At 42.8% G+C, this 21320-nt stretch overlaps 1 protein-coding gene and 1 long non-coding RNA gene across 3 annotated transcripts; one reads left to right on the top strand and one right to left on the bottom strand.

The window, feature by feature from the left end:
- Positions 1-726: 726 nt before the first annotated feature.
- On the bottom strand, positions 727-13173 carry NEMP2 (nuclear envelope integral membrane protein 2). 2 transcript variants are annotated; one of them, XM_075093935.1, is made up of 9 exons: positions 12974-13170; positions 10418-10533; positions 8578-8806; positions 8333-8405; positions 7250-7343; positions 6448-6562; positions 5572-5797; positions 3170-3346; positions 727-987 (listed from the first exon to the last, which is right to left on the bottom strand). In XM_075093935.1, the coding sequence occupies exons 1-9, from the start codon at positions 13098-13100 to the stop codon at positions 762-764; spliced, it is 1383 nt and encodes a 460-aa protein (XP_074950036.1). In that variant the 5' UTR covers positions 13101-13170; the 3' UTR covers positions 727-761. The 2 variants fall into 2 exon arrangements, with proteins under 2 accessions (XP_074950036.1, XP_074950037.1); XM_075093936.1 differs by lacking the exon at positions 727-987 and adding an exon at positions 1599-1777 and having other exon boundaries at positions 12974-13173.
- Positions 12730-14551, top strand: LOC142057605 (uncharacterized). Its single transcript, XR_012660690.1, has 3 exons — positions 12730-12880; positions 13757-13876; positions 14119-14551. It is a non-coding gene; the product is annotated as an uncharacterized LOC142057605 (long non-coding RNA).
- The last annotated feature ends 6769 nt before the right edge of the window (positions 14552-21320 follow it).

Genomic DNA, 21320 nt, shown 5'->3' with positions numbered 1-21320 from the left:
AGGAGAGAGGGACCTGTAGAAAAGGGAAGAAGAGTATGTGAAGAAACAAAGACACAAAAGGAACCAAGTGCAGTATAATTAGAGCAGAGACCAAAACCAGAACAATATAAGCAGAGGCTGAAAAGTCAGGCAGGGTTCTGAAGAGTAAGAGGCGCTTAAAGCAAACGTGGAGAGGCAAAATGAAGCTAACAGACAGCAAGCCTAGCCAGAAGAGCCAACAAACGTCATTCAACTGTGTTAACTCTCTACTGATCTTAGCACTGAAAAGTCTCACTAACGATAACAATAAATAATCAGCATACTAACAGCATTATTAAAATTGTTGACGCATAGGGTACTTAGGAACAGTAGAGTATTAATAATGGCTTCTCCTCCATCTAGTGCTCAGCACAGAGGACTTCACTATGAAGAGGGCCAAAACAGAGTCTCTGTTCCCTAGAGGTAGTATCCTTGAAAAAACAAGGCATCCTGGTGGGACAGGGTGCTGCCAGTACCTGCTTTGGAAATAAGCAACGTTTACTTTCCCAGTTAACGTACCAATATCATGAGAATCCTCTTCACTTGAACAATCCATGTGGTTTCCTTCTGATGCTCCACTCAGGCAACAACAATGACACAGGAAACATTTTTTTCAAAAAATCCTTGTTTGCCCACCAGGAACCACAAGAAATCATCACGCGTGTTCTCAGTCTGTATCCTTCCTTTCTAGGACAAATGTGTTCTTCCTTTCTCTTTTTTTTTTTTTTGTTATTTCCCAAAGCTCAGAGCAACTCAGTAGCATATGGAAATGAAATTTGTCTATGCCTTTCATCTTCATCCTCCTCATCACCTTCATGGATGGAATTGGCTGGGTCATCTTGCTCAGATTCTGCCCTTGTCTCAAAGAGCTGCTCTTCCAGGAAGGAGCTCCCAATGCCATATTCCTCATCATGTGCCTTTGTTTCTGCAGGTGAGATGTGGGGAGATCCCAGAACAAAACCTGCAAACCTGCCAGATTTTTAAAGGGAGAAGTGATCAGCTGAGGAATGGAGAAAATACTGTAAATGCAGGGGATGCTGCCAGTTAAGCAGGGATGTTATAAGGACATGCCCACAGGCAGCACAGATGAGGGGAAGCTGCAGCATGAGCTAGAGAGTCATGAACAACAGAGTAAATTGCAATGGATGGCAGCAACCCTGAAGATACGTTTTCCTGCCTCATCTTCTTTTCAGTTTTCAGTCTTTTCTATATAAGTAACTTTTGCTCCTCTGGAGGCCATCTGCAAGGTCTTGTGACTAAGCAAGAAGATCTAACTTCATTTTCACATCTTGTCACTGCTCGTGGGGTGATCTGGCATAAGCATTTGTGCAGTTGGATAGATGGTACCTTAGCTTCTAAAAATAAAGCTGTAGCATGTTTGAGACAAAGGCTGTAAGAATTCAGGTAAGCTGACATTGTTAGTCAAAGGAAAAATGAGGAGAACTTCATGTTCCTACATTGCCATGCTATCACCTTGCTTCTGTGCTGCATGCACACTCTGGGCAAGCTGAGCTAAAGTCTTGAAGTCTTGCCAGAGAATTCCTGCTTTTGGTGAACTTGGAGCTGCAGCCTGGGAATTCTGCAGCTGCTCTGAGTAAATGCCAAACTGGAGCTCTGGCAGACCAAAGCATGAACTTAGCACTGTCCCTACACTCCAATGCACCACAAGTCTTACTTTCAGTGGACAGCTACATTGAAGAGAGAGAACGGAGCTGGAGGTTTCTGGCAAACGTGTGGAAACAGACGGCAGTTCTGACACCTGGGTAAGTGTCGACAGCATCAGAGAAATGTAAGAAAAAGGAAATGCGCTACATTCTGGAGTTCTGGTAAACTGATCAATAATTTACATTTTAGATTAACATTTCTGTGAGATGAATGTTGTCACCTCGCTCTTCTTGGAAGCACTGTTAGTCTAAATGAGGAACAGAGTTGGACTGGCTGTGTTTTACAGGTTTGCCTTGTGTTGAACTATCTTCTGATGCTTAATGGAAGCTGGAAGGGTACACAACTGTAAATCAGGCTTCTGTTGGTTCTCCTTTTTGTGTTTTTATAGTGAACAATATTAACTAAGTGATGGATAGAAGATGTGCCCCAACTGTTTGTCTTGTGCATTTGGCAGTATTTTGTTTTGCAATACTGCAGTGAGTTTTCATTTCTTGCATATCTCAACCATGCTACAGAATGCAAGTATCTTAGACAATGAAATAGTTTAACAGTTAATCTAGAAAACCTGCCAGGGAGGCTGGCTGTGTGCCCGTCCAAGGGAGATGCAGGTTCTGAAACTAGTTTTAACTTTTTATTGATTAAATTCCAAGCTGACTGGGCACCTTTGAAATTGTGATACTTGGTTCTGTAGCAAGGGCCAAGTTTTTGTGACTGGGTAATATGTGAAACTCTGCTTCTGATACCTCAAAGTTTCAGTTTTCATGGAAATAACACTGCTATTATGATTAATTTTATATTTTGCAGTATTTTCTGCAGAATTTATCTGCACTCATCTGACCCTTCCCTTCCTAACCCGTATTTGTCTTAAGAGACAAACTTAAGCTGTATCTGAACTATCTCTTCTACCTATTGTACCTCCTAGGTGCAGACGCTGATTTTTTTTTTTCCTCTGTATTCTTAGTCTTTGGAAGTGGTTGATACTTCAAGTAATAGGATTTCTTGGCTGTGCCAGGCTTGCAGTTGGAGAGCTTAATGCAGGCAATATTTGACCAATCTTCAGCCTGCCCCAATTTGACACAATGCAAAAGCATATTGCTCTTAAAAACTGAAGAAAGGGGCATTTCACTGGCTAGGCAGCCACCTGAGCCACTGTGCAGGAGCTTGCAGAGGCAGTGTAGGAAGGCTGTGCATTTTAGGAAAAGCTGCCATTACCACGAATTAGCTGTGAACATCTGCAAACCCTCAGAGCAATTTATTATGGTCAGAGAGGAAGAAACAAGGGGTTTAATTCCACCAGCAAGTAATATCCTTGAGAGGTGTGGCAGTGATCTTTAGTGGGATTACTCAAGTAGATGTAGCTGCCTGCAGATCTGACTGCATGCAAGGTAAATGCACCTGGAACAGCACCTGAAATAGTGTTTGGGTCTGCTGTGTACCAGCATCTGTGCAACACACCTCCTGTTTTAGAGGGGCCAGATTTTCTTACCTATGTGGGGACCGGAGTTTGGATACAGTTAACCATGATGGGAAGTCAGGGTTCCTGCAGAATGAGCGTAGCTCCTCCAGAGCTCTGATAGTTTCTGTTTCACCTTGTTCTCGATACTCCTCTTCAGTAAGGCATCTGAACACTAACTTCTTTGATTTAAAGTGGTTCTTAATTTTTCTAGAATGAAATGAAAACAATTATTGTCGTCCTTTTTCTCTACTACCTGCTATTAACATGCATTAATCACTTCTATCCCGTTAAGAGGACAATCTGGATTCTTGCATTAAAATTTTAGGACAAGGTGTCTGATGATTGCCAGCCTGTTTATCCTAGGTCTTAACCAAAGTTGTAGAATTCCACAGAATGATAGCTAATGAGCTTCAGATGAGCTTTGGATCAGGTCCGTATTGTGAATGCATGGACTAAATCTCATAGAATTAAATAGATGGCTGCTTGCTCAGCCATTTTTAGGTGCAATATGCAAGATGTGTCTGTGAAGAGACATGGGCTGAATCAAAACCCAGTCTGCATATGTAACTTGAAGATAAGCAATGCTCTAAGTCTGTTATGAGTTGTTCATGTTGTTTACTAGATCGCTTCTCTTAAATCTTGCTTTAAATTACAAAACTGAGTAGTCTGAGGCCAAAATGTTTACAATCTGATGTTTTTTTAGCTGCTGCGTAGCAGTGTATAATATAATTAGGTATCAATTAGAAAGTGTGCCATGTTCTGTTCCCTTCTGTCGACTGCTTTCAATTTAAATGTTGTGATGAGTTAAGATAAGCAAGGGCTGGATGCCCATAAAACTTTCAGCTCTGTATAAAAACACCTGCTCCAACCAGCAGCATTCACTTTCCTCCTTATTTCCTTGTAAAGCAAGAATGAACTGTAGCCCTTATTTAGGTCAAATGGTAAAGGTCCTGCTGGCTGAGTGGCATCAACACTGATCTTAACAACAAATAATGCAAGCTTCTTAAGTATTTTGATGTATCTGCTGCTCTGAACTATGTATCTGGCATCACAGCCTGAGTTTGGTGCTACTGCTTAGTGTTTTGAAACAGAAAAAAGTTACACCACCCTTATTCTCCTAAGAGGAATTTGTAGAGCTATATTTTGGTGCTTTCTGGCTTTACAGAAGCATCAGTTTGTGAGAAACAGACAGAAGTCCACATGGAGGAAAAACTACAGAGTTTCACGGTAAAACAGGTATGTTCTGAATGAACTTGTAGCCAAATCTGAGATTTCAGAGTGAGCTGAACCTGCTTACATCAGGTAAGTACTGATCCAATATGTCGCTTTTGAAACAGCTGGTGCTTCTCAGCTGCAGGCAAAAATCAGTCTTCAACAAATTATAAACTCTGCCTAAAATAAAAAACCTTCAACCCAGTCCACACTTCAAGATCTGAAAAGAACAGCAGAGCAAGTAATATGTTCTTCAAAACTAAACAAAGTGTAAAAGACTAAAAATGAAATTACTTGGTTTTGATTCTTTTGGTTATGCCAGTTCTAGCCTTTGCCTCTTCCTCGTTCTCTGCAGTTCAGCAGAAGTCCACAGCTACAACACAGTCTGCACTACAGTCTCTTAATCTGAATGCCATCACTGAAGGCAAAAAACAGATGTAAATTGGCAGGATTTTTTAGAATCTTCGAGTGTTGTATCTGTGATACAACATGCTTCAAAATCAAGGATGAGCAAACACGTCGTTCCCATATTGCTGATGAAAATACTTAGCAAACTAAGGTCTACATATGCAAGCAGTTCCCTTTCCAAATGCCACAATATAAATGGGGCTCTGGGAGTACCGGGGAATGCCTCCACAGTGATAACAGATTGTTTCCACAGATTAAAGGTAGACATGTACATCTAGGATAATAACCTTGGAAAACTAAAATGAGTAGAAACGATTATTTTTTGTGGACGCAGGTTTTTAGTCTCTGAACTCTACACTAACCAACAAGGACTGTCACTTTTTAACATCTGCTTCCTAGGTGATAGTATGCTGTTTTATCCCCTAAGATTCAGTACAAGTTACCTGCAGATTCTCTTGCTACACATGAAACCAAGGCACTGTTGCTGCAGTCTAATCAATCAACCAAACAGAAATGTTTTGGTTACCATATGCTGCAGACTAGAAGGTGCTACATTTGGACTTAAAAGCACAGTCACTTTTCTCTGTTCTCCATAGGACAAAACTCGTGCTTAAAACTTCCAAATGGAAAATAACTAAATTCCTGAGTCTCAGGGATTTAAACCTTTTCTACTGCAGCTTTACATTTGGTAAAAATATGAACCAGCACTGCAAATTTATGAATCATTACTGAAATGTAAGGGTGTTTTCATTATCAGCCTCCAGTATTTCCTGGTGACATAGGGACTTGGACATTCACAAATACATACAAACCTGCCTATGTGACAAGCAGCACCAAGCGGGTAACCCAGGCCTTTTGAGCAGAGGCTGACTGCTATTACTGCGTACGCAACTTGAGGTATGGTGACACCACAATAAATCAAGACAAAGGCTGTTAACTGTAGGGTCCACATGAACAAGGTTACGCTCAGTTCAGCAGTAAGCGGTCCGTGCTGATAGCAAGTGGCAAAGCTGATAATTCCAACAGCCAGAAAATACCCTGTAGAAACAGAAAAGGAGGACATGGAGAAAAAGATGCAAACTACCCATATAAACTTCAGTAGTTTGGTTCACAAAGCTTGCAACTGATGTGAAGTTGGCCTTGTGTTGTCTTATAGACACATGCATGGTGTTTTGTATGTGCTTTATATTTCAAAAGTGTGCAAAGAGTTCACAAGGTGATCTGTGAACAGCCTTCAGGCTAATGCTGTGAGCTGCCCATGAATTATCTCTGTGCAAGAGTGTTGAGGCAGATACCAGATCAATAGATTTGTCAGCCCCTGCAGCACATCCAGTTAGCAATTTATACATCCAGTTCCCAGATCTAGCAAAATGCAAACCAGCACAGCTGCCCTTTCGCTGTTACAGGGCAAGTATGTAATGGCAAATCAATAAACAAATAGTATAGGCAAAATCTGCTCTTAAAGCTCCTACTGGCCCATTAAATCAAACTCCCTGTTTAATGATACGATATGAGTAAATGCTCATTTGAGTGGATTATGAACCTTTGGAACATTCCAACATCTACGGCTCAGGAGAAGAAAAGTACTCCACAAATGAATCACTTGATTTTGGTTTTTTATTGGCAGGTATTCATCTAACCACTAAATTAAACCAAAATCTGCAGTACACTTTTGATAATTTTCTTACCCAACAAGTAGTTTCTGTGTTCAGACCACAACCACTGCATATTCTCTTTGAAGCAGTAAATAAAATAGAGGGAGGACATCCAGCAGCCACTCATTAAGATCCAGAAGGTACTGTGCTGGAAATGAGAGGGGGAGAAAAAATTTTTAAAAAACTTAAAAAATCAAAAAATTTCAAGTCAGAATCAGGTAAAACCAGATGTGATATTCTGTAGATCTACAGGGCTTATGAGCTATGTTAGACTTCCACTGTACAGTACTCTGCACGCTACAACTAAACAACATCAATTCTAAGCGGAGCAACTGCATCTCCGTGTTTGTGCATCACATCCCAATGTCATGGCCTGAGCCTACTGCAGTGTATTTCCAGTTAACATATCTCAGCAATATTGTGCAAATGCACAGACTTTGTAAAAGTACAGGAAAAATCCAAATCTGCCTTGCAATGAATTGTCCCCAGTGAATAGAAGAGAATCTGTTCCAGTTGCGACTAAAACTACATTTTGATTTAGATTGATTCATAGGTTCAAAATTAAGCTTAGCTCTAGTCCAATAAAAATAATTTGTTTCAGAATAAACTCTTCTTGTACATCAACAATCTCCCGTTTACTTTAGACTCAGGAGCAAGCTAACTGGAACTTGATTCTCACCCAATTATATTTACTTGATGCAACCAACCCTGCAGGCATTTCAGTGGAGTTACCTGGCCACAAAAACAGAGCAAGATCAGAATCTGGCTCTGTACTCTTCACTTCCTATATTATGATGTTGATTATTATTATTTTGTTTTATAAATGTAGATTTACCCTTGGAATAAACCTTTTAAGTGTCAACAGGACAAAGACTAGTAGAGCAAGAACACCCAGTATTATTCCAGAAAGGTAAAAGAACTTGGTACTCCTGTAAGAGAGCAAGAGAGAATACGGTGAGAAGTATAATTTGTAATCGGTTAAGATGCCAACATTTGTAAAAACAGTAGCGATCTTCAGTAAGAACTTAACACAGCTATAAGTTAGAGTTGTAGTTACATAATTAGCAGGTCCAGTTATATATTAAATCAGTGTAAGGAAAAATTCCCAACAGATACTTAAGGTCACTGGAATTGTTACAGGCTAGGAGACTGTGTTGGATATTTTTAAAGCTCACACTAGTTCTGACTGACCTTCTAGTTTCTAGTAATTTCACTTTCTTCTATGTATAGATATGGGTCTGTACTGCAAGAGTTTTATGTTTTTAATTTAAAATGTAAGAAGTCCTCCACAAACCCACTAGTTTTTTTCCTAAGCTTATACATTTATAAAGTCCGACTTTTTAATTCGGAGTTAACTCTATAAAACCTGTTGCTGCTCTGCTTGTTTTCGAGGTGCCTCCTGACAATTAATTTGAGACTCATTTTGCTTTGAAGTCATGGGACACGTTTTGCTACAACAGTAAGTATCCTCCCTTACATGCTATACAAAATGTGCACCAAAAGAACAATGGGCAAATGTGGAGGCAGACAAGGACCCAGATGACCTCATCCTAAGCATTTCTCGCTGCAGGAAGGCATCATTCATAATACCTGCAGCATTATTTACAATTCAGCTAACCTCACTGGTGTACGAAAGGGAGAGAGAATTTTTCTGAATCTATATGGTTGCTCGCTGAGGATTGTCTTGGTGTCACCCAGTGCAGGAAGCTTGGATACGAGAACCCTACCACAGCTCATAGAGTGCAGCACTCCAAGATAGGTCACAATCTGTCCAAACACAAATGTTACGAAGAAGTTTTAAATATATGTTCAGTTTCCTTATTTCACTTTCCAAAGAACCACCTCATTAGTTTAGAAAACAGACCAAAGATGCACAGGCTTTGGGAAAGAAGGTCAAAAACCAGCAGCCAGTACTCACCTGCTCAGGCTGTTTGCAAAATGGTACAGAAAAATTCCAGCTACAAACAAAAGCAAGAGTTTTCCATCTAGCACTAAAAAAAGGGGGAAAAATAGAAATGGACTTTAGACTGATTCAATCTGAAATGTTGATGATATAAAATACCAACAGAAAAGTCCCAAGCTTCTTACAGAAGAGACGGTATGTTCAGTAACCCTGGCAATACCAATCTGTCTGTAATCTAAACTGAAAGCTTCTTTACTTACTTTCTCGTTTCACACTCACAGTGTACGGTTCGTTTTTAAAGGGCTGTATGTTGAAACAAATATCCTCTCCATATTGTTTTATGCTTATGAAAGTTACTGTAGATGTCTCTGGTTTCCGGAGGATTTGAATAGCACATGCAGCAAACTCAAAAACAGTTTCTGAATTACGACAGTTGCTTTTTTCTGAAATTGGCTCAAACCTGAACATTTCTCTGCTGTTAACTGTTACCTAAAAACAAACAACAGAATACGCAGACAAGTAGCTCAGAATCACTGGGGTTTTTTGTTTTTCTGAACTACACAGCATATAAGCCATACGTGTGATAATCAGAATCAGTATAGAGAGCTCGAGAATAAAATGCTAGTGCAATTCTTAGTTGTTTCATATTGGTTATTAATATTATGCAAGTATTTAATTGTTTAGGCCTTACAAGGTGATTCAGAGAACTCAACATTCGGTAAGTTCTATTGAGGGGCCTCTCAATCCATCCAAAAGCTCAGTGGGTTTGGTTTTACCACGACGCTCACCCACTCACAAATTTCTAACAAAACCATCAATATTTGACTACCCACAGTTTATTTTGTGGGTGTCATATGCTTCCCCATTCCCCTTCTGAACTGTAAGAAACTGGACTTGCTTTTCTTGTAGTTAATAATGCCATTTTCATGTTAGCAACAGAAACAGGATAAGGAAAATTAAAAATAACAGAACCAGAAATTTAAATATAAGCACGTTCCTGTTGAGTATTTTAGGGTTTCTTGCTAGTTCCTAGCATCCTTCCCCACCAAACTAGTAAAAAGTCTCATTGATCTTCTGAGATGGGATGATCTTCCTGAAGATTGTGATTCATTGTGAGCTCTTGGTTAGGGCCTATTAGACAACAAAGACCCATCTACAAAAAAGTGATGCAACAGGGAATAAAACAGGCTTTTACTGGGAGAAAAGACAACACGTCAGCAAGCAATTTGTTGTGGGGAAAATCTGAACTTCCTGCTTTTAAACATTTACTCCAGGAAAGCTTGTCTGACTGCTGGAGGGTTTCACCACCTGAAGTCTGCTAACATTCATAGAAACATCTGCAGCATGTTCCTAAGGAAAATGGTCCTGGAAACAGACAAACAGATGTGCTACTTGTATCTGAGAGCAAATTCCTCCAACAGCAATGAAGTGAAAATGTTTCCTTCACTTTTCTTGAGACATACTTCCCGGGGGGGGGTGGGAAAGAACCACACAGATAGTCAACAGATAGTCAGCTTGTTCCTTTAGCTATTAATGCTTCCACTGTTAAAGAGATTTTTATATTGTTTCGAGCTAATCTCTAAACATGTTTCTCATAAGACGGCCCTCTATTACTCAGAAAAACAGAAACACACTGCTACTGCTCCTTTTCTCATTAGTCACAGTTTAATACACCTTTGGTTCCTACACTTGTGGCCTGGTATGCTACAGCGAGCAAATCACAGAACTGCATTTTATCCTCCAATTTAGTTTTATAAAGGCCTTTGGTGACAAGCAAAAATATTTGTTGCAGAGGTTAACAGTGGCCTATCAGTAGAAAAGGTGTGCAACAGAATAACACACAACGCTAAGTTAATGTTTGTGCGGCATCATACTCTAAGCCTGGCTGACATCCTTCTAATACAGGGAGATAAAACCTAACTGCATCCGAAGTGGAGGATCACAGTGCTGCGTTTTTATATGGTCCTACCTACATGCTGTTCAAATTACTGATGACACAGAGATACTGCTTTGATCTTGCTAACTGATCGTACACTTTGCTGGCAAAAGTTCATGTGAAATGTATTGCATATCTGAATGATTTCCAAAATGGTCTCTTACCTGAAGAGTTGACCAAATGTACTGTAAGTGAACGGTTCTGTTTTGCACATAGCAATAACAGTTTTCATCCTGTTTCTGGATGACATCCATTTCCTGCAAAAAGCTACAGTTTCTACCTGGGGGAGCAGAAAAGTTAATTTTAAGCAGGTATCAAATACAAATGTATCATTTTCCTCCATTTAATCGTTGTACATGCTGAGGGGATCACAAGCAATTTGCAGATAAACAAATGTACAAACTATGCTGCAGAGTAGCATGTTCGATGTGATTTAGATGAAAATTCAAATTAGACTTCTCATCAAGTCACTTAGGCTCCAGAGTAAACTGCAACACCTTTGGGGGGCGGGAATATTAATCTAGGGTGATATTTTTAAAAAATGTAATCCCTAAAAGCTTGGCTTCGATGTCAGTGTTTTGATGGCACTGCAATAGGGCCTCTGGGCCAAATTCACTGCTGGCACGAGTGGGTGTAACTCCACCGGAGTCGATGCTTATACCAGTGGTAAATGCAACTGTGGGAGTCTGAGCAGGTAAACAGGCGTACATATTAAAATAGTCACTTAGCACATGACATGGCTCCTGATCGCAACAATCATACTCCTCTCCCTCGGAAGTGTTTCTAACGTTAAATAACACAACTCTTCTCTTCAAAACAGATTTTCCTGACAGTGCAGCCATGACATGTAATAAGGCAACTGCACTGATAGCTTGCTGTAAGTCATTTAATTAGGGATGCTAATTAGTCTAACTCTCCTGAAACGTTTAGTGACCCCCTACGATCTTCAGAATTAAATTGCACTTATGAGCAGAAATGCACCTAAAAGATTTATGGAGCAAACTTTGAAGAATTACATGCATTCCAATCTCTATACATGTGTAAAATATACCCTACAGTGCATTACTGCAGTGTTCCAGGAACATAATTAAAGACAAGAATAAAGGAAATAATTACAGATCTGAACAGAGGGCATCATCTGGCTCACTGAATAGAAAATGTAGGTCTAAGCCAAGATCAGTAGTAACTGCTAAAACACTGTCATACACTCAAAACAGCAAAATGAATACATGCAAAAGTGTCTCAATCTGGACAAGGAGATACTGTTTGCAGGTAAAAACCTGTCTCTATACGGAAGCTGAACTTAGGCTAAATTTTTTTTTAACCAATTTAATTAAGCCAATGAAAAATACCTATGTGGATGTTCTTATGTAAGTTTAAGTCATTCCAGAATTAAAGAGTCCACAGATGATCCTGCTAAAGTAAATTGGTTTAAGCTTGAAATTTGGGCATTTTTGTTGTGAAAAAATGATTTTCATCCACAACAAATCCAGTGGGGCAGAGCACAACCCTTCAGACAAGGGCTGTCTGTACCTCTTGACAGGCACTTCCATAAAGGTCCTCAGAGAAAGCTGCAAAAGGATTCATTTGTCTCTGCAAAGTGCTGCCGACTGACACAGCAAGAGGTGAGGCCAGGCACTACCCAGGGCTAAGACTGAGATAACCCAGTGATGGGAAATGGCAATACCCTAGCAGGGTCAAAACGCAGCCGAGAGTGCCCACACCTTCCCTGCAGGGTGCATTAGGATCTTCTGCCACTACAGATAAACTATCCATTCATATTAGAAGTAACATCCTCCATACACAATGCTAGAAAGTATCTTCCTACCCCCCCCCCTTAATACCCTTAAGGCATTTTCTTGAAAAAAACTGCTCCATACAATGAAACAATCATGTTCCGAAAAGAAAGATGCTCCCAAACAGGTAAACACGAGATGGAGGAGGATTGTAGCTACCGTGAGGACACACACAGAGGGCAACTCTCAAGTTTTGAGATTGCAAGCAGTGGAAAGACTCAGCATCTGCTGCTGAACTTGGAGGATGCCCAAGACTCAGGAGCATCAAGGAAAGGGCGGCAGCAGTTTCTTGAGTTACGTGTCACTACTACAACAGAGAATAACCTTTAGGGTTTTGGCTGCCCTTGTTAATAAAAGATCTGTCCTGCACCCAATTCTCCTGAACCAAGCTAATGAGAAAGCCAGAGGGAGTAGTATATGCTCCAGGCCAGTCTGCCACGCCAGTGGCACCCAGCCTTCCAATCTCTGCCACTGAAGCGGATGAGAGAGGCACTGGCTGCCGCTTTGTTCGTGGAAGCTCTCCAGGCCGGTCCTCAGCGCCTATGTCTGCCTGTCCCGCCGGGCACCACGCAAAATACTCTACTGGAAACTGAACCGAGATAGGGACAAGCAGCAGAAACCATCAAAGCGCCGCAGGGACAGGCCTGGCCCCGGAAACGCCTTTAGCTCTCGGCCGGAGCGGGCGGGAAGGCGGCAGCCACCCCGGCCTCGCCTCAGGGTAGCGCCATTTTGGGCAGCCGCAGGAGGCAGCGGGTCGCGCTGCACCGGGGGCGAGGGAGGCCGACAGGGGGGAGAGCGTGTCCCGCCGCTCCCTGTTCTCAGAGGGACGGGGTAAGGAACCCCCGCCCCGGACAGGGGAAGGGGACCCACCCCGCCACGGAGGCCGCCGCCTCCCGCCCCGGAGCGGGAGGGAAAGGCCAGTACCTGCTGACGGCGCCTGCCCGCTGCCCCCGGCTGCCCCCGGCAGGAGGAGGAGGAGAAGGAGGAGGAGCAGCGGCCCCGGCCGGGGCCGAGGCCGCTGCCAGCGGCGGGGCGGCCGCGCCGGACTCATGTGGCGGCTGCCGGCACCGGCCTCGCCCCTGACGGAGTCGGCGAGGGCGGGCCGCGGCACGGGGAAGGGGCGGTGCGGGGTGGCCCCGCGCCCCCCCGTCGCCCCTCGGCCCGCTCGGCCGGCGGGCGGCTCGGGGGGACCGGCCCTGGGCGGGAGGCTCACCCCGCCTTATACCGAACACTTGTGTGGGGAGCCGGCCCCCCTCTCAGGAGGCACCTCCTGGGGCGCGTTACGGACTACCTTTGGTTTCCTCACTGGTGTTTTAGGACTTCGGTGGGGTTAAGAGTGCGCGCTTGGAAAGAAAAGGGAAAATCCTATGAATATAACAGTTCAGCAAAAGCGTTTCCTTGAATTGTGGTCTCAAAAACGTTGACTGGACTTACACAGTCAGGGTACAAATTGGTCCTGAAACAGGTTTGCGTGAGCAGCTTGCAATGCTTCCCAAACCTCGGCCAAGGCAGACACCCCAGCTGAACAGAGGAAGGTTAATATTTGCCTCCTAATTCTGTTCCTGTTCCCGGTGCCGGAGGGAAAGGACAAGTCAGGTCACCAGTGCGTTAATCAGACCCTCTGCCCACCTAGAGGAATTCCCTGGATGAAATGTTATGAGATGCTTTGATGGAGGTGAACATCCACAGCTTTTCTGTATTTCCTAGGCAGCGGCAAGAAAAGCCTGGAGCAGGACACACAGTTCCTCCATCAGTGCTGTGAAGACGTGAGCAGGGTCCAGCTCAGCCCAGTCCTCGTTTGCTCACTGCAGTTGTTTTCGATCGCTTGTGAGTCACTGTCAGCAGTCAGGGGTGGAAAGGGCTGGAGCTTTTTTCCTATTCTATGAAAATCAATAAACATAATTTTTCCAAGGCATTCTGGCATCACCAATGTCTTGTTTTTGTACTAAGCCCTACATTTGGCCTTTCCAACCTACATGCTTTTCTACAATGCGTTCTCTTCCTTGTTCTTAAAACTATGCCGTTTCTCTGCTTCAAGATTGCTTTTGGGTTTATTTTTGATTGTATAGGGCTGGATCCAATTCCCAGGATGCCAGGATGGGCTTTTTTAACACCTGAAGGGGGCTGCCCACTGCCTCGCACCTTGTCTCGACGCTTACATCTGCGGGGAGTGGGCGGTGCGGGGCTGTGGCTCTCCTCGCCTTGCCTCCTACACCCGCTCTGCGCTGGCTGGGCTCACACGTAACTGTGGATTATTCCTTGCAAGTACTGAGGAAGTGGAGAACAAGGGCAAAAATAGTTGGGATTTGATAGCGTGTGCAACATCTGACAAACTTCAGTCTCCAAAGGAAGCAGCTATTGATTTGTATCTTTATTTGTCTTTATGCAATTTGGGTGTTGTCTTTATATAACTTTTCATGCGCTTTCTCTAGCAAATGTGGTGAAGAAAGAAATGCTGGATTTTGTGCTTACCCACTTCCCTAATAAACCGTTTGAAATATGTTACCTCTCATTTGTCTGTTTAAGCACCAAGGGACAATCATAGCCAAGTTATTAGAGGAATCCCTTTCATATTTTCAATTTGCAATAATTTTTTCTGTTATGTTAACCTTCTTGACAGTATTTTTGCTGGAAAAGGAGACACTCCACATTCAGTTCTCACTTGTATTTTCATTCCTAGAGCTCTTTGCACTTCACTGCTAATTAACTTTCAATAACTGTCGTAGGGTTACAGTCAGTCAGCATGAATCAGATGGAAAATGTAGCTTTAGGGGACCACACTCTGTCAAAAACAATTAGAAACCTTTGCTTGATTTCCAAGGAGAATGTACTCGCTCAAGCAGAATACAGCAGCTATTAGGCAGTATTCCACCACAGTAAGAAATCCTTAATAAAAGAGACTCAGTGCTTTTGCTACAGCCCTCCTTCCAGGGTGGCTCTGAGTAATTATGCGTAGTTTTCTTGGCTTCCCATTTGATTCTTCGACTTCCTAATGGTGGTGTTGCTTAGGCCAAAGCTTGGGTTCTGAGCTTAAAGGTGGTATTTTTAACTGTTTGCTCACAAATCTAATTCAAAATGGGGGAAGAAGGGGGAGGTCATTTGTGGAAGCAACTCAGCTTGTGGAAGCTCTGCCATTCCCAGGTCTCATAAGCTGAGGAGAGTTGAGACCAGCTTTTGGCTGGGAGAGCTTGGGGGAAGATCTGGCTGTGGCAGGCGGTGATGCTGGCAGTGCTGGGAACAGCTCACATTCCTGGGATGCAGCATGCAGGGCTCTCAGGTGCTATGGTTTCAACAAATTGCCACTTCAGGAACTGGAAAGGTGGTAGGTGAGCAGTGCAGAGCCATGTCCCCAGTATGTGCTTCTCTTGCAGGCATTTGGAGCTCTGGGTTAGGCCACCCAATACACTCTGGCCCCTAAAACACTTCTTAATATAATCCTCAATACCCTTACCTAGCTGCTTAAAAAGCTGACTGCAACATTAGCTGTAGTACTAAATCCTTTTTCTTCCAGAAAGACCCCAGCTACTCACTTCTGATGATTTATTTGGCCTGTGCAGCCATAGAAATCGGCTATACCTGTGTAAGCTACTGATGGGGTGGTCCTCTGTGCTCCTCAAAGCCTCTCCTGCTTTGGGCCTTGGTGCTGTTGGAGACAGCCTTTTGCCCCCATAGCATTTGCATGCCCAAGCTGGGGACAAAGCACTTGGGGTCCTAGTTCCTGCCCTGTGAGCTGATGTCATTACCCAGTTGCAGCCTACTGTTTATTTTATAACTAGAGCTAATAGAGGTTTTTAAATTCTAGGTATCCTGTTAGAATCTCAATATGTGTTCTAGATGATTGAGAGTGCTTCCTCTGATTTTTTTTTTCCCCTTTTCTGTCCCTTCCCCCCTCTTTACATCAGCAATGTGTATAATTTGTTTGCAGAGTTACAGGGTGTTTTATCTTTCTTTGGCCAGTCCCAAGTGGATGGGGCTTGTTAAAGCCACGGCATTCTTGCTTTCTTCGAGCTGGTGTGTGGGTGTTGGATTGTGTCATTTGTAGGAGGTGAACGTCAAAGGAAGTGGGATCAACTGCTGGAGGAGGTTTGTACGCCAGGTACTTAATATTTGGTTTCCTGGAAAAGCAAGAAAAAAATAACAAAACAGGCAGTCTTTGTATCTTAAGTTTTCCCACGTAATCACAATAACAAAATACCTGTATGTGCTTAAGCACGGTTTGTTTTGGTTTGGGTTTTTTTTTTTGCCTTGGTTTATTCAGGATGGAGAACTACTGTATTTCCCTTCAAATGGTTTCACATGCTTTGGTGGATTCCGTTGAATGTTTATTCCAGTAATACAAATAATTCGTGTTCCTAAAGTGCCCTCACAAATAATGTGATTTATTATCAGGTACATTATGTTGTCTTTTTATTTGATGTAAAATGGTTTCTTAGAGTTAAAATTAGACAGAAGAGCCATTTGAGACTATTTTGTTCATCTCCAACTGTTTTTTCAAGAGTCCATTAGTCTGAAGTATTTCACAGGCAAAATACTGAGTTATTTTGGGGGGAGAAAAATGATCTATGAAAGAAAAGTATAGCTACTTATTTTTACAGTAGTTTTATGGTAATTGCTATTTTATTTGACATGTATAGATGCTGAGCTAGATACTGCTCTATTCAGAGTATTTGTTTCTCCTAAGCTGTTCTAGGTAGTAGATATCTTTTTGCAGTCCTTTGTTCAGGCTAAGCTTAAAAATTAACAAGAGAAATAAATGTTTTAAATGTTACCTGTGCCCTAGCTTATGGATTAGGCAAAAGAACTGTATTTTTTTCTTGTGCTGTTTTTTTTCTCTAAACCTTTTCCCTATTTAATCTAAGTGCAAGATACTTATTCTAGCTGTCCGTGCTTTTGAAAATCTATCTGCCATAATACATTTTCTCATTGCATCACTGGTGGGGGTCAGGTGTGTCTGTGATGGGTGCAATCTGAATGATTTTAGGAAAATGCCTCTGAGTAAAGCAGCTTTTTTTTGTTCTTCTATGGCTTCAGATTTACACAGCTTTCTTGGTATTTAACCCTGCACTCATTTTCCCATCGCTGTCAAGGGGACCTGTAGGTCAGCAGGAAGGAAAGCTCAGTCAGCTGATGGTTAGTGCTCATGGGAGGACTTGTCTGCAATTGCTGGTAACTCAGTTCCTCCCTCTGACTTCAGCAAAGTATTCTGGTGTAAATTCATTGTTCTCATTGATACGATTCCTGATTTACACAACAGTAAGCAGTAAGTAAGTAAGCACAAGAGTAAGTTAAGTAGCAGTGGGCCTTAAATATTTATCTGCTTTATTTTTAGCATGCCAATTGTAGCTATTTATATAGCAAGGAAGCAGTGATACAAATCTGACTGGATTCCTCCTTCTCTTTGAATCTGCAATAGAGAGGCAGTATTAATTTTTTTGACCACAAGCTCTTATTTATTATATTTAACTTGCCTAATCAATATATTACAGACTTTTTCAAGGGCTTCTTAGCCCACACTTTTAAGCATAAGGGATCTTGTTACTTATCTAAAGGAGCATTGATGCAGCCTAAGAGCCGCTGTGAGTCTGCCTGGTGGTTACCTTACATGGATTTATCCACGGGGAAAGGTCCCAAAATTGTGAGGAGGCTCCATGGCAGAGCAAACAGTGTGAAAGGAGCCAGTATTCTTTTATAACATCTAGCATGGTGGAAAGAAAAAGCATATTTACAGTTGGTTATTTGCTTACTAATAAAATCCTAGAATAAAATACACTCTCCTACGAGAGGCTTTTGCTGGATGTAGGACAGGCAGGTGGTGGTACTGCTGCAAGTGAGCCCGTATCTATGTCAGTGTGGTGGGGAAGGACGTTCCCTCTGAAAAGATCCGTGAAGAGTAAACTAGGCTGGTGACAGAGATGCTAGAAAATAGCATCTGCTTGTATGTGCTGGCTCAGAAATTAGCGCTTTCAGCTCTTAGGCCGCTAGTTTATATGTGGTTCAGCTTAGTAGTTACCAAACTCTATTACTTTCTTTTGATTATAGATGGTCTGTAGTAAACAAACACGGTGATCCTGGCCTGGTCTTAATTTGGCAAATAACCACATCACAAAAGCCAAGCCCTATCACTAATGTTGCCATCCCAACTGATAGTCTCAGACACGTACCCGGGATTCCACTGGCAGCTGAACAGCCCTCACCGCTGAGAGACAGGCGGGTCATCACTTTGCAGGACCAGTTGTCTTGTTGTGTCCCTCCTGTGGAGAAACAGGGGACTTACCCACGTGAATTTTAAAACATCATTCCATATCTGATTCAAAAAACAAGTGTTGGGAGCCTGGGAAGGAAAGAAAACGAACGGATAGACTCAGCCCCTGTGTCTGCTATGAGAAGCCACAGGAGGTGATACAGTTTTGTAAAGAGGCCATGGGAACAATGTCTTATTTATGGATAAGCATGTGTGTATCTGTCTTGTGCTTTCAGCTTTACCTTCATATTAACTGTTGTTACTACCTTTACACAGTAACCTCCAGTAGTTGTTCTGGGATTTGCTGAAGCACTCCTGGAAAAATGAATTGCTGGCAGTGTTAAATGTGAAAAGAATTACTCTCTTTCCAATGGTTCTTGAAATGAAATTTTAGCCCTGATGTGCTCAGCTACCTTCATGATTAATCTCTGTATTGTCAGAGAAGACTGTCAAGCTCTTTTAGGTTAAGGGATGCTGTTTTGTATTAAGAAGATTCTGATAATGTCTTTCAATTACTTTGTAATCACACTTCTGCATGAACGCAGTTGCAGCTGCTGGTGTGCCATTACACTGGTTGGGGAAAATTGAGGACTTTTGATCAGCCAGGTGCATGTTTGGTAGGCACCTCTTCTGAACCGGGCCTGTCCGCAGCCCCACAGGGTTAAAATGGCTCAAAACCTAGCTCTTTATATTGATGTTCTGAGCTTGAGTAGATTAATTGTTAATAGCCAGTTGTTTTGTGGAAACCTTCTTGTGAAGCTTCACGTGAGATTTAAAGAGAGGCGGTAGCCTGCCTTAACAAAGATATGGAGGACAGGGGAATTCAAGGGACCTGCTGCCTTAGCGCCACAGGGTGCGGGCATTGCCCTGCATGCTGCCTAGGGGAGCCCGGGCACCACAGCAGGGCCAGCCCTGCTTGAGTTTGAAATTATTGTTGCTGGCTTTAAGCAAGTAAACAGTGAGAAAGACAGGGCAGCCTAAGCTACCCTATTGGTGTGAAGGCCCAGGAAGGACAGCGCCTCTTACAGCTCTCAGGTACAACACAAAGGTAGCCTGTGGCTCTCTGGTGCCTTTTGACCCATGAAGTTTTTGGGTGCCTTGCTGCATCCTCTGTGTGTGCTCTGGCTGGTCCAGCTCAGGCTGGTTGCTGTTAGCACACCCATAACTAAGCACTTCCAAACTACCTGAAACTTGTCCTTGCTTTCCCAGAGCCTGGCTGGTCTGGGTTGCTGACCATTTCTTTTCACAGCCTGCCATTGCTTACCCATGCACTGCTGTACCCCTTCACCCCACACCCATGTGAAATCCACTGGCGTGCAATTCCTGTTATCAGCAAAGTATGCCAGCTTGGCATGTACCCCCTTCCTTCCCAGCACACCCAGTGTTTTTAAATTTCTGCTTTTCCTGCTTTCAGACACAGTGCTACATCAGTATAAAGTTCCTATGCATCTCCAGAGAAGCTGCTTACCAACTTTTTTTCCTTAGCAACCCAGAATTTTTTCACTGCTGCATTTTTCCTATCTGAATATAAACATGGGAGAGACTAAGAAATAAGTGCTATTGAATGATTAAGTAAAGATATGGCAGTGGCTTTGCATGATTAATGGATTTACATTGTACACTACCCATTGGCAGCTTTCCAGCATCTTTCCCTAAAACAAGGTAATCTGCTTAACGGGCTCTGTTTTGTAAAATACCAATAAACAGGAGATACTTGGTGCATGTGTGAACATCTAGGTAGGGAGAGCCAGGATGTACAGTCATTTTGCCCCTGCTAGTCACAGCCGCTCCTGCAGGCACTTGAGGAATGCAGGATGTGCCCCAAATAGATCTTTACAAATATTCCCCGCTGCAGTCATTTCAGCCTTTCCCGGCATTCTTATTAACTCTTGCTGACAACAACGGGATTTTCGTGACAGTGACTGCAGCAGAGTACAAATACTGTTTTTTTCCCCTTTCATGCCAGCCAGAAAGTGAAGGTAAAGACTTGCTATGCTGACTCAGATGAAAGGTTGAACAAGTCCAGGCTCCTGTCTCTGGCAGTGGCCAGAGAAGCTTCAAGAGAGTCAAAGAATAAAACAAGCATAAAGTAATACTTTTCCCCGCTCCATCCTCCTCACAAAGTGTTTCCACCCGTCATCTATTCTAAGATAAGAAAGAATAACTTAAAGAAATGGGGTGGCAAGGCACGGAGAGAGGCGTCCTCTTCAAAGTATCAGTAGGGTTTATTTTCTAATCCGGTGCCAAATGCAATAGAGGTACTTGCCAAATGCCCTTGCAACGGGACATGGCCTGGGTCTTTACAGTGTTGCACCTGCCCTGCTATGCCTGTCTGTGCCCTGCTGTTCTGCTTCTGCTGGAGTTGGTAGGGTTCCTCTGATGCTGAGGCTGCTGCCCAGCCTGTACAAAAATCCTGCTGCTCCTGACTGTAGGGCATGTCTCTGCAGCATAAAACAGCAGGAGAGCCCTGTCCATGACATTAGCAGGGTAAGCTGTTAGTGAGAGCTGTAATTTCTTCTTGGCTAGTTGAGACTGGGGAAGGACAGGCATGCCGCGCAGGGAGACGGACTCTTTCACAGTACTGTGTCATTTACCATAGCAACCTGTGGATTGATACCTCCTTCTGAAAGTTAGAGTAGATGCTGGGCTGGTCCCTCTGGTTCCTACTGTCTACTCATGACCAACCTTGTATCATACTCCCATTTTCTTGACATGTGGAGCCACATTCATTCTGGTTATAAATCTGCTAAAGGTTGTGGCATCAGTACCAGGCTCCCCTGTGGCACTGGGACCTGGACAGTCTCACCTCAGCATTAGGCCTGCTGAACTATGTATATGTTTACTGCAGAAAAAGCATGAGAGGTGGAGGCAGAAGAGTGACTCCAGCTTGAAAGTCAAAACTCTTTGTTTCCATGAGATGCTAGATTTTTTAACTGCACAGCACTTTTTTGGCTTTCCAGCTGTATAACGCAGGTATTAAAGCAAAGGGATATGTTATGTCTGTCCATTTTTAAATGAACCAATGTCCAA

The sequence above is a fragment of the Phalacrocorax aristotelis genome, chromosome 5 (assembly GCF_949628215.1).
Source record: "Phalacrocorax aristotelis chromosome 5, bGulAri2.1, whole genome shotgun sequence".
In the NCBI taxonomy this organism is placed as follows: domain Eukaryota; kingdom Metazoa; phylum Chordata; class Aves; order Suliformes; family Phalacrocoracidae; genus Phalacrocorax; species Phalacrocorax aristotelis.
This window is presented reverse-complemented; position numbering and strand designations above follow the sequence as displayed.

Bases quoted from the DNA above. Each gene is read 5' to 3' on its own strand.
- NEMP2 (XM_075093935.1), bottom strand. From the start codon at position 13,100: ATGAGTCCGGCGCGGCCGCCCCGCCGCTGGCAGCGGCCTCGGCCCCGG. The intron at 8,807-10,417 runs GTAAGAGACCAT...GTTTGTTTTTAG, and splicing joins ACATTTGGTCAACTCTTCAG to GTAACAGTTAACAGCAGAGA. The intron at 6,563-7,249 runs GTAAATCTACAT...TCTCATTTCCAG, and splicing joins TTAAAAGGTTTATTCCAAGG to CACAGTACCTTCTGGATCTT.